Below are 12,325 nucleotides of genomic sequence, written 5' to 3'. Positions count from 1 at the left end.
ACCAAGCTGGGCAACACAGTGAGTCCCCATCTCTGAAAAAAAAAAAATTTAATTAGCCAAGCATGGTGACACACACCTGTAGTCCCAGCTACTTGGGAGGCTGAGGTGGGAGGATTGCTTGAGCCCAGGAGTTCGAGGCTACAGTGAGCTGTGACTGCACCACTGCTCTCCTGCCTGGGCAACAGAGTAAGACCCTGTCTCAAAAACAAACTAGTCATTCCTGTGGTAGTCACATGAGCTGTGCATGTTTTCCATGTTGCCCACCCTCATGCAACACTCCTGGGATGCACGTGCCAGCCTGGGCAGGGCGGGTTCACGGTGCCCGCCCCTCCACCTGCATCCATGCCTGATCCTTCACCCCAAATGTGGGCGGAGCCCAGCGGCGCACTTGTGGTGAAGAGGACGCAGCAGAGGTGATGGGTGTCACTTCCCAGGCGAGGTTCCAGAAGCCTGTGACTTACGTCTTGACCCCACCCCTGGCTTTTATCCTTTATTGCCCTGAAGGAGCAGCTCCGGCCCTGTGAGCTGCTCTACAGAGAGGCCGGCAGCCAGCTCGCCAGTAGCCTTGGGAGTGCACGAGGAGGCAGGTCCTGTCGGCAGAGGCAGGGGAGCAGCCCAGATGCCTGGACTGCAGCCTGAGAGGGGGTCCAGGGAGCGGCTCAGACACTGACCACAGATACCGGGAGGCGGATGCTGGTTTAAGCCTCTAACTCAGCTGGCTTGCTGTGCGGCATCACACAGCTGACACAAAGCATATCCACACAACCTTTGCCTGAAAACAGTCACACGGTCCTGCCTCTGTGCTTTCCAGGCAGAGCTGCACATGCCCTGTCTGTGACACGACCCCAGGGAAATGGGGCACGAAGTCCAGAACTGACTGAGCATGTTTCTTCCACTCAGCTGAATGGAAACATGCAGAAAAGACAGTCACATTGCCCACGCACCCGAGGGTTCACTGAGAGTTGCACAGACTGACTGTGTCATCCCAGAGCTTCTGGCAGTGTCTGGCTCATGATGAGCGCTCAGGTAATGTGTCTTGAGCTCTTCAGCTTCCATCAGACAATCACCTGAATATGTGGGTCGGAGGAACCGGCTTTCACCTACAAAAAGCACAACCCTGAGAAGTGAGCGTGGGCAGCCGCGTAGATGGCCCCAACAATCCTCACGTCCTGGCTCTCACACGGTGATAAATCCCTTCCATGCTGAGCAGGGCCTCGCAGTGCAACCAGCAGGACATTATGGGAATGACAGCGTGTGGCTCTGAGGCTCGCCATTGAAGCCACCGTGGCCCCTGCTTTCCCTCCCGTGTGTGGGGGAAACAGCCATGCCACAGCCCACCACCTCTCCTCACGCCCACACCTCTGTGCAACGTGACTTTACAGCTTCTCCCATCAAGGGCTCTTGGATCACTCACACGGAGGGAAGCCAGCCACCTTGTCATAAGGTCATGCAGCAGCCCTCTAGAGAGACCCGAGTGTCAGGACCCAAGGTCTCCTCCCAACAGCCAGCAATAACTCACAAGCATGTGAGCGGACCAGCTTGGAAGCTGATCCTCTGGCCCAGTCAAGCCTTCAGATAAGACCATGGCCCCAGCAGATGACTTGAGTGCAATTTCTCGAGACTCCTTGAGACAGAGCCACCCAGCAAAGCTCCTCCCAAGTTCTTGGGCCAAATAAACAATGCAAGCTAAGGTCTATTCATCGTGGAACAATTCATTACACACCCAGAGACGCTGAGCCCAGGCAGGGAAGCCTGATGGGGGTTGAGGGATGAGAAAGGCTTATGTATGACTGAGGACTGCAGCACAGGAAGGCGAGGACACATAGGACCCGCTGGAATAGGCTTGGCCCTCACCAGAGTCTTCCCTCAGCTCTGCCACGCACCATCATGGCCCATGGGATGAGGGAAGTGAGGTGACCTCGAGGTCACCAAGGATGCCCAGAACATCTCGGCATGGCCAGGCAGCACCCTTGTGGTACTTGAGTCCCAGAGCAATGGCAGAAACTGTCTACTTGACACCTACAGGTGCCACCATCTCCCAACTAACCCTGATGGAACTTTTTCAGCAAAAGGACCTACCCCAGCTCACCGTGCCAGGCACACTGTCAGGGAAAGAGGCCAGGGCTTAATCGCAGCTGTCGGGGCAGGTCCACTTCGGCCACCGGCCCTTCAGCTTAACACATGTCCCTTGCAGATCGCCTGGAATGCCTTTCCCTCTCCTCCCCAGATCCGGCCACAGTGGATGTCTGTCCTGATTCTAGCCACATCTGAACTTCCTTCACACAAGTGGCAGACTGCAAAGGTGGCCACAGTCCCAAGCACCCCCTGTGCAACGGAACTCCACAGCTTCTCCTGTCGTGGGTGGCGTCTATTTCCTGACTCCTGGGCTCATCTCATGACCGACGTTGGCGCAGAATGAGACAGAGTGATGCTCCAGCTCTGAGCCTTCACTTCAGGGGGCCTCACGTGCACCCACTCTTGCTTTTCGAAGCAGCGCCAAAATGCTGCTGCCACCCTGCTAGAGCCAGTTACCTGAGGGGAGAAATTGCAGGCTACAGAACGGGCCTCCCAGTGGAGGCACTGGAGACCTGCCACCCGCCAGCTATCCAGAGACACGAAGACCAGAACTGCCCAGCTTAGCTCAGTCCAAACTGCTGACCACAGAGTTAAGATTAATGGTTAAATGGGTGGTTATTGCTTAAAATCCCAAAGTTGTGGCTGGGTGTGGTGGCTCACTCCTGTAATCCTAGCACTTTGGGAGGCTGAGGCATGAGCAGATTGCCTAGCTCAGGAGTTCAAGATCAGCCTGGGCAACATGGTGAAACCCCGCCTTTACTAAAATACAAAAAATTAGCCAGGCGTGGTGGTGTGCACCTGTAGTCCCAGCTACTTGGGAGGCTAAGGCAGGAGAATCGCTTGAACCCAGGAGGCAGAGGTTGCAGTGAGCCCAGATGGCGCCCCTGCACTCCAGCCTGGGTGGCAGAGCAAGACTCCACCTCCAAAAAAACAAAATCACCAAGTTTTGGGGTGATTTGTTCCACAGCAAAAGCTAACTGGTATACAATGTTCGGGGTATCCCCATCCTTAGGAAGCACACTTTCCTCCCCCCATAGAAACTGAAAAACATGTGCCTCCCACCTCCTCTGTGTCTACGGCGTGGATGCCTGCAAAGCTGCCACGGATGACTTGTGCAGATTGGAGTTCTAGGAAGAGTGGCTCTGGATTTGTGCAGTGCACAACCCGTGCAGGCCCACAGAATGGCCCTGAGCTCCAGGTACAGACAGACCCGCCCCGAGGCTCTGCATGGGCAGCTAGAGAAATGCAAACAGCAGCACAGCTGCTCCCACGGCAACAGCAGGCAGCCTAGCAAGCAACCGCATCTGCTGCCCGCAGCAGAGGGGCCCTCGCAGGCCGCGGTCGTGGTCAGCCGCACGATCCCCGGGCTTTGTTCCCTTCCACTCACACCCAGGCAGGGCTCCAGGTCGCCCAGAATTCCTGCACGCTCCCAAAACGCTTTCAACAAATTCCCTTTGTGCTTAAATTAGCCACACTGCGATTTTCCTGCTTGAACTAAGAAACGTGCGGTTCGTGGTTCAGAGCTGCTGAACGGAGCCAGGTCGTGCCTGGTGACCTCAGCCCTCACTGACCACAGCCCCCGATGGGCGCACTCGGGAAGGAGGGGCACGGTTTCCATGCCAGTGACCGTGAGTCGCCTTCTGCAGTGTCAGCAGAGCTCGAGAGCAGTTTCAGGACTGAGAGAGGAGGAACATTGGATGAACAGCTGCCTGTAAATGAGGACGATTGAGAGCCACACGACATCTGTCAGGGACCTGGGCCTGCCCCTGACGAAACGCGTGCACGCCTCCTGCCTCCACCTGCAGCTCGGCTTTGCCATCCACGGCCACAGTGACCCATCTTTCTCCTGACTGCTCTTTCAGTCATCATGTCTGCGTGGCTGCTGTCACCACAGGGACACAGCGTGGGTGTCACTGAGGATGCGAACTCTGGCGGAGCAGGGCCGGGTGCTTTCCGGAGAGTCTGACACCTCGGCCTCTGCCTGGGGCTGCTGCAGCCTGCTCTTTGTTCTTTCCACGCTTCTCACTGTCGGCGGCTCGTCTCCCCTCCCACCTCATGCACACGCATATTCATGCACACACACACATGCACGCACACACACGCGTGCACACACGCGTGCACACACACACACACCATCCAAAAGAAAGAATTCCTGCCGGGACCCGCGGCCTGAGCGCCCTCCTCGGTTCTGCAAACCTCCCCCCGCCTGGGTGGGCGCCGCCGTCCTGGTCCTCGTTGCCCACTAGATGGCAGTATAGAGCCGCGGATCTGCAGCCACCGCCAGGCAGCCCCGGGCGGCGTCTGGGCGCTCATCCATCTCAGCCCACGCTGGAGAGACGGCTCTGAAAAATACGTGCGTGCCAGCTTTCCGGTCATGCCTCAATGCAGCACCTAATAAATCCCGGCTCTCCCCTTAACCAAAGCGTTTCCTTCCCACTTTGCAGATCAGAGTCTGCAGTCTACACAATAGGCCCCTCGTCGAAGGTTGTGGGAATTAAATCGGGTAATGGTTCTGAGTTCACGCCCAGTGTTTATAGCTCATCACGTTTGCTTTAAAGCAAGCATAATCCTGCACCGCTGTATTAACCAGGTACAAAGAAAGGCCCCGTGCGCCTTCACCATGCCTGCTGTTAACACAGACTCCCCTCCATGAAGCCGGCTGGAGGGCTGGAGGTGGGGGTCTGCGTGGCAGTGGGTACCCAGATGTGAAGGGTAGTGCGGAGGCACAGAGGTGTTTTTGTCCAGGCTCCTCACCTGAATGGGGAGGAAACAGCCTTAGACAGGTGTGGGGCGTCCCAGGAGCAGAGCATCTGAAAGGGAGGTGCATGCACTGCTGACCCCCACAGATCTATGGGGCAGGGAGCTCCCAGGGCCGTTGCATTCACCAGGCAGAGGGGCTTCAGGATGCTGCTGGGTGGAGCTGCCCCCTCTCCCCAGCCTCACCAGGCTTCCACCTGTCAGTCACTGTGCCGTGCCATTCTCTCACCCACTCCCCAGCAGATGGTGCTCAGCTTCGGTCCTGGCAAGGCAGGGCGCTTGGGTCAACTCAGGGGCCATCAGCCTGGTGGCCGGCCACAGACAGGGAATCCCGGCTGCCCCAACAGCCCTGTGGGTGCCACTCCAGCCCCCGGGAGGAGCAGTGGGGGCTCCTACAGGAACCTGGAGCCAAGCTTTTCTGCTTATTTCCCTAAACCCCAGAACACAGAGAATGTTCTGTCCTCCAGGAGGTCTCCCGGCTTCCTCTGCCCTCTCAGCCAGCGCTGCCCTCTTCCCTTCACATAGGTGCTTCCCAGCCTCCTTGTGTCTACGGCGTGGATGCCTGCAAAGCTGCCATGGATACTTGTGCAGATTGGAGCTCTAGGAAGAGTGGCTCTGGATTTGTGCAGTGCACAACCCGTGCAGGCCCACAGAATGGCCCTGAGCTCCAGGTACAGACAGACCCGCCCCCAGGCTCTGCATGGGCAGCTAGTGAGGTCACTCTGCCGCCAGTGCCAAATGGCTCTTGTTTTCTGGCCGAATCAGGTATAAGAGTGGAGGAAGGGGTGGAGGCCCACAGATGACGGCTCTGTGGCTTTCAGGGCAGTCACACGTCACACCCAGGTCATGACAGAGCAAGTTTGGAAAATGCCTTGGATGCTGCTGAAGCGTGGTGGCTGGGCAGCTATGGGCAGCAGGTCCCCGAATCTCCGTGTCCCGTCCAACCTCGCTTCGTCCCAGCACTGAGGAGGAACATGCCTGTTCCCAGCTGGGGCCACCGTCTGTGGCGTCCGCTCGTTCTCCCCGTGTCTGCGTGGATTGTCTGTGGACACGCTGCTTTCCTCCTACATCCACACGTGTGCACGAGTCCCTGCGTGTGAGTGAGTGCGGGTGTGTGTGTCACCCTGCGGGGGTAGGGCGTCCTCTCCAGGACTGGAGCCCACCCGGCACCCTGAGCTGCCAGGTCAGGCTCGGGCCACCCGCACCCCTGAACTGGAATCGCTGGGTGACACGGATCTCAGTTTTTATTAATCTTTCTTAACTGTATGTGCAGACCACATTTACTGCAGAATTTGATATTAGAAGTGTCTGGAGTCTTTGTTTCGAAGTCGGGTGATAACTGTGATCAGAGTTATGCTCTGGGCACACCAGTCTTGCTCATCAATTCGCCCAGTGTGGAACTGGTTTCATCAGATGCCACTTCACCTGAGCCTGCCGTTTCCAGAAGCTACGACATGCATGAGGACTTACTGTCCGGGGTTATGTCACCGCTGCCTTGTCTCGTGGCTTCTCTACGGGGTCAAGTACTCAGTACTCAACACCCAGCACTCCACCACACTGACTGCTCTGCACACACGGTGTCGTGTAATCCTCACAAGGCCTCAGTGGGAGGTGTGAAAATCATTCACTCCACAGATGAGGACACTGAGGCCTAGGAACTTTCAGTAACTTCATGAAGATCATACTGTCACTTGACGGCGTGTCCCAGCCTGGGCCACAGCAGATCATGTGATGTGCAGCGGAACAGGCGGCCATCTGTCTGAATGGATTCACAGGAGGATGGGGTTGGTGTTGGAGCAGAGAATGGGGGGGTGGTGGGCAGCCCACGGCCCGTGGACACAGGGACAAAGGGCTGCAGGCAGCCCTGTGGGAGTGGAGGCCCGGCTGGCAGGCTCCCTGGTGGCCAGGGAACCAGGGAATCCACACATGGAAGCAGGGTCTCCACCCACTCTGAGGGCAGTACCCCACACCCCACAGGGTCCCAAAGCCCAGCGGCACCCAGGACTGGTGGACCTGGGGCAGCCAGGGAGGCTCTGTGGGCAGTGGACGCTCCTGAGCAGGTGAGGAAGAGCCAGCCAGCCTCACATGCACAAAACCAACACCCTGTGTGCACGAGAGCTTCTCCAGCGACACGAGCGTCTTGGCTCCCCCAGCCGAGGCAGAGCAGCCTCGAGCATGTGAAAGGCTCATTAAAGACAGATGGGAAGACATGCTTTCCTGTTTGACTGGGAGACGTGTCAGGGAGAAGCCACTCCACATAATGAATAAGACTCATCCATTAAAATAATTGCCTCTGCTCCTTAATGGGGGAAGAAATGGAAGAGGACAAGCCTCTCTAGGCCAAAGATCTCTCCTCCTCCCACCCCGAGGGTCCAGACTCATCACGAGCAGAGGGTGGAGAGGCTGGCAGGGCTGCCGGAGCCCCTGGCGCTGCTGCCTCCAGGACGCCCACCGCCCATTGCCCCCATACCCACCCACGGCACCATCATCAGCAGAGCCTGGTCTCTCCTCTGCCACCTGCAAATAACAGGTCTAGACTCGGCACTGGATCTGTTCTCAAAACTCTAAGTGCAGCCATTCAGCTGCCAGCTCTGCTTCTCCCCTTCAGATGGGGTCTCAACGGAGGGGGTGCACCTCAAGGCGCAGTCCAGGAGCCTGAGGCAGCCCTGTTGCAAGAGTGAAGGCTGAAACAGTGCTAGCGTCCATCAGGAGAGGATGGTGAGTGACCCCCAGGGATGGTGAGCGACCCCAGGGGCCGCACTCTGGAATACTCTGCAGCAGGATGGAAGGAGCAGGCAGACCCCAGGAGCAGCATGGGAATTGCTCCAAGACAAGTTGTCAATGAAGAAGGCAGGGTGAGAAAGGATGCCACCCCGCCCGTTCTCCAGTTACGTTTTAATCATGTGTGTGTGCACGCATATAATTGCATGTGTGTGTGCATATAATTGTGTGTATGTGCACATAATCACGTTGGTGTGCATATAATGTGTGTGTGCATATAATCACGTTGTGTGTGCATATAATCGCATGTGTGTGCATACAATTGTGTGTATGTGCATATAATCACGTCGGTGTGCACATAATCACGTCGGTGTGCATATAATGTGTGTGTGCATATAATCAAGTTGTGTGTGCATATAATCGCATGTGTGTGCATACAATTGTGTGTATGTGCATATAATCACGTCGGTGTGCATATAATCACGTCGGTGTGCATATAATCACATGTGTGTGTATATAATTGCATGTATGTGTGTGTGCATATGCACGCTTTTGAAAAAGGCCTATAAAAACTGACCCCCAACTAGAGCAAAGTTGATTGAAGAAAAGGAGGATTTTTACTTCTTAGACATATGTGTGTGTTGCATTGAACATATTACAAATTACCTTTACATGGTCTAACACACGCAACCCCCACAGCCTGTGTGGGGCCCTACATTTCAAGGCCAACCTCAGTCAACCAGAGAGTTCCGAGGCAATGGGGGGCTGAGGGTTGAGGGGTGGAGAGCTGAGAAAGTGGCTCTGCGTCCTCACGGGGATGATGGACAGCAGAACACAGCCTGTGAGACAGGAAGTGGGGACCACTGAGGACCTGCCCATTCAGTGAGATGACCTGCTCAGTGACCGCCCTCCCCACACACAGCCTGGCCCCCGCAACACACACAGCATCGTTGCCCAATTCCTCAGCTACACTCCAGGTATTGGTGGAACTGCCACACAGAGAACCATGGGTCTGATAGTCAGAAACAGAGAACTATTCAGACTGACTGCTGAGTAACGAATGCACGGTGAGCAGATAGAGGGTGAGCGGATGGCTGCAGTAACTTGTAAGCACCAGAAGGATATACGCACCTGCAGAAGACTCAGTCTCTCACACACAGAGTCTGCGCCACTGAAGCCAAAGCCTGGCGGCTCTCCTGGGCTCCCCTCCAGCAGGCGAGGCCCGGCACCTGCTTCTCCAGCTGCGCGTCACTCACTGGAACCTGCTCCATGAAGACAAGGTGCTCCTCTTCTCATCCAGCCAAACCAGGGACCGCTCAGGTCTGGAATAAACTTTTGCTGTGTCCTTCCAAAGAGATGAGAATTAAATTCAAGGAAATGTCAAGAAATTCCTGTCAAGAACGGTGAAAGGGCTGAGATTTTACCCTCCTTACAGCCCCAGGTTCTTGGGTGCCGGCTGAAGACATGAGACTCCTGGGTCAGAGACAAAGGACTTTGCTACTCACAGCAACAGCCATGGCCAGGGATTTGGCATTTCTGCAGCGGTATCCTGAGCTCCATTCCATGCAGGGTTTAGGAAGAAGGCAGACACCACCTGCGGTGGGTCCATTACAGGGAGGACCCCAGAGCCTAGGGAAGCCAGCTCTTCTCTGGCAGATAGGACGCGTGCCTGCCCTTTTTCCTGGAGGGAGATACCATCTTTATTATGCTGGACGGTAACCATGCCTGCCTGTGCCCCAGAACAAGACACTCTCTCTATCTTCCAAGGCTGCAGGCAAACCTGCCCTGTTCTCTGGAGGGGAGATAGGGGAGGGAGACACTCTCTTTATCTTCCAAGGCTTTTCCCTGTTCAAACACCCAGAACAGACAACTGATCACAAAGGGCCGTGGGAACCTCCCTCGCAGGATGTGCACAAATACACGAGCCCCGGGAGTGGCTCCACTACTCCACCGCCCCACGATACCAACCGGGGTGGAGCACGCGTGGACCTGTGTTCTAGTTTAGAAATGAAGATACGTTATTTTTATTGGGATTCTGAAATACAAAAAACATAACTGTGAGGTACTGAGGCTGGCCGCTTCTGAACTGACCCCCAGCGGTCCCCGCCTCCCGGACTCCCCCCATGTGTCGGCTGCCCCGGGTGCCTGGCCTCAAGCCGGCAGAGCACGGCAGAGGGAAGGCACGTGCTGTGGTTTCCTGCTTGGCCTCTCTGGATCTGGTGTTGAAACGTGACCCTCAGCCTGATAGGAGGTATTTGGGTCAGGGGTTGGGGGCCCCTCATGAGTGTCTTGGTGCTGTGGTCAGGCCTCAGTCCTCAGCGTAGTGAGCAAGTTCCCACCCTCTCCGTTCCCCAGCGTGGTGATGCAGAACAGCCCAGTGCCTCCCTCTCTTTCTTTGCAGCTTCCCTCCCCCAGGTGATCTCTGTGGGCACCGGCTCCCCCTCCCCCTCCTCCAAGAGCAGACACAGCCTGAGGCCTCACGAGGAGCAGATGCTGGCACCACCAGCCTGCAGAACCGTGAGCCAAATAAACCTCTTTCTTGATCTGTTGCCCAGCCTCGGGGTTCCTTTATGGCGAGGCAGTGGACACAGATAGCAGGGCACGTCCAGGTCAGCTTAGGAAGGGCCTAGGCTTCTCTCTTCAGCTCTTCTCCTGGGCTGCCCTGGGGAAGGCACTGTCAGGGGCAGCCCAGGGGAAGGGCCCCTGTGACAGAACTGCGGGAGCCTGTGACCCACAAATGGTGGGAAACTGAGGCCCTCCATCCAACAACCCAGGAGGATCTGAGTTCTCCCCAAACCACACGAGGAGTGGCCTGGGTTCCAGCTTGGGAGAGGCCCTGAAGCAGAAGACCGAGCTAAGCCCTGTGCAAATTCCTGATCTGCGAGGTGATAAATCTTTCTGTCTTAGGCCACTGAGTCTTGGGGTAATTTGTTAGGCAGCAATAGATAACTAATACAAGTTGGCAGTAGTGACTCCTGCCTGGAGTCCCAGCTACCCAGGAGGCCGAGGGGGGTGCATCACTCGAGCCCAGGATTTCAAGGCCAGCCCGGGCAACACAGCAAAATGTCACCGCCACAGAAATTAATGAATGAAAATTAAAGATAACTAATACAGCTATTGAAAAAATTAAGGAAAAAAATGACTACACACATTTAGTAGTAAAGTTTGGAGAATTTTGTTGTTGTTTCTCTGAAATCTGAGTTGGAAGCAAAGCAAAATTGTTTTTACTTGGATAACAGTGCAAAGGAACCTATATTGTAATGTAATCTACAGAAGCGTTTGTCAAAGTTAAGTGAGTTATTTTCCATATAGAAATTAAAAGCTAGTAATTCAAGACCCCATTACCACTATTTGTACTTAACTACTGCACTACTTAAAGATTTTATTGGATAGCTTGGACAAAGGCAGGAGCTTTAGGGAAGAGCCGTTCTGGGTATAATTACATAGCGACATTTGGGCTACAACACGGGTAGTGAAACTGCCTCTCCAGAGACAGAACCCCGGGGCACCTTCCTTTTCCTCTGAAGCCTGCGCCATTCCCTCCATTCCGTGAGCCTCCGCCCTGAAGCGGCCGCCCTCTGCGCAGAGGGACAGCTCCCGGGCTGGCACCGTGACCTGGGCGCTGGCCCTGCCAACCCCGCGGGGACACGCGGGGCCCCCAGCGGGCAGCCGCCCGAGGCTCACATGTTGTCCTTGTCGAACTCGCACATGAAGTACATGGTGGTGTGGCAGGCCACGTCGTTCCAGCCGCCCGAGGCCACCATCTCCACGCAGTCCTCCTCGTCGTAGGCGTTGTTGGGCTCGCCGCTGCGCCACTTGTTGAAGGTCTGCATGGGGGAGCGGTCAGAGTACACGAAGGCGCCCTCCCGCTCCAGGTCGTTGATGCCGATGAAGACCCGGGCCAGGCCGGCCTGCGCCAGGTATGCGGCCATCAGGCCGTTGGCAGCCTCGTCCTTGGGCATGCCCAGCGTGCCTCCGCGGCCCTGGCAGGACAGCTGGGCGTCCGCGTAGCGCTTCTCCTCCTTCACCAGCAGGTAGATCTTGCTCTCCGTCTCCCGTACACCCGCGACAGCTGTGGGGAGGGCGGCGCTGAAAAGCCAGCGCTTGCATCTCTGCGACAGACTTAGGGCACCGCCATCCGCAGCAGGGGCCGGCAGGGCAGGCATGGGCACGGCAGGGCCTTCACTGGGGGGCTTCGGACAGGCTGGGAGGTGGGAGGTGGGAGGTGGGAGGTGGGAGGGAGGGCGGGCAGGCGGGTGGCGCTGGGAGCCACATACCATTCTTGATGAACTTGAGCTCGCTGGTCAGCTGGGAGACCTGGTCGTCCATCTCCCCAATGGCCTTGCGCAGCTGGCCGCACTCACACGGGAGGCCTGCAGGGGACGGGCCCACGAGTTACAAAGGCTGGACGAGGGCTCCGGCTCAGAAGAGAGGCAAGGACCCCTCCCCAGAAAGACGCATTTTACTCAATAAACACGCCACACGGGCGTTTCTGGCCACAACAACCATCTCCCACCTCATCCTAAAGGCAGGGGGAGCAGTGGAAGCTCGACAGGAGCGGAGGGAGGGCAGACACGTGTATTCGAAACCTTGCCGGCTGTAGGGGAGGAGAAGTGGAGATGCAGGCGGGCGAAGCAGCCCGGGGCAGGTCGGACCCGGGGAAGTGGGCCTGGCTGAGGGCGTGCAGTGAGAAAAGCTAGATCCCCTGAGGAAGACGGCAAGGAGGGCCAGCAGGCCTCCATGGCTTGGGGCACCGCAGGGCTGAGGGGAG

General features: G+C 56.6%; 2 protein-coding genes across 4 annotated transcripts in view; both read right to left on the bottom strand.

The window, feature by feature from the left end:
* Nucleotides 1-8,751, bottom strand: part of ALLC (allantoicase) — a 55,287-nt gene extending 46,536 nt beyond the window's left edge. Inside the window, 1 exon segment of the mRNA XM_012441979.3 lies at nucleotides 8,686-8,751. The gene's annotated coding sequence lies outside the window, so the exon portion shown is untranslated.
* Nucleotides 8,752-9,079: 328 nt separating this feature from the next.
* The window catches only part of COLEC11 (collectin subfamily member 11), a 52,858-nt gene continuing 49,612 nt past the window's right edge, over nucleotides 9,080-12,325 (bottom strand). For 2 of the 3 annotated variants that reach the window (XM_021667195.2, XM_064363824.1), the window contains exons 6-7: nucleotides 11,832-11,927; nucleotides 10,905-11,626 (exon numbers count right to left, since the gene is read on the bottom strand). In XM_021667195.2, coding sequence (XP_021522870.1) covers nucleotides 11,235-11,626; nucleotides 11,832-11,927 — 488 coding nt within the window. In that variant the 3' untranslated portion in view covers nucleotides 10,905-11,234. Of the gene's footprint in view, nucleotides 9,236-10,904; nucleotides 11,627-11,831; nucleotides 11,928-12,325 lie in introns of those variants that run through there. The other variant, XM_021667194.2, reaches the window with a different exon arrangement.

Source organism: Aotus nancymaae, unplaced genomic scaffold (genome assembly GCF_030222135.1).
Source record: "Aotus nancymaae isolate 86718 unplaced genomic scaffold, 86718_ANA_hifiasm-v0.15.2.pri h1tg000057l, whole genome shotgun sequence".
NCBI lineage: Eukaryota > Metazoa > Chordata > Mammalia > Primates > Aotidae > Aotus > Aotus nancymaae.
Note: the sequence above shows the minus strand (reverse complement) of the source record. Positions and strands in the feature narration are given on the sequence as shown.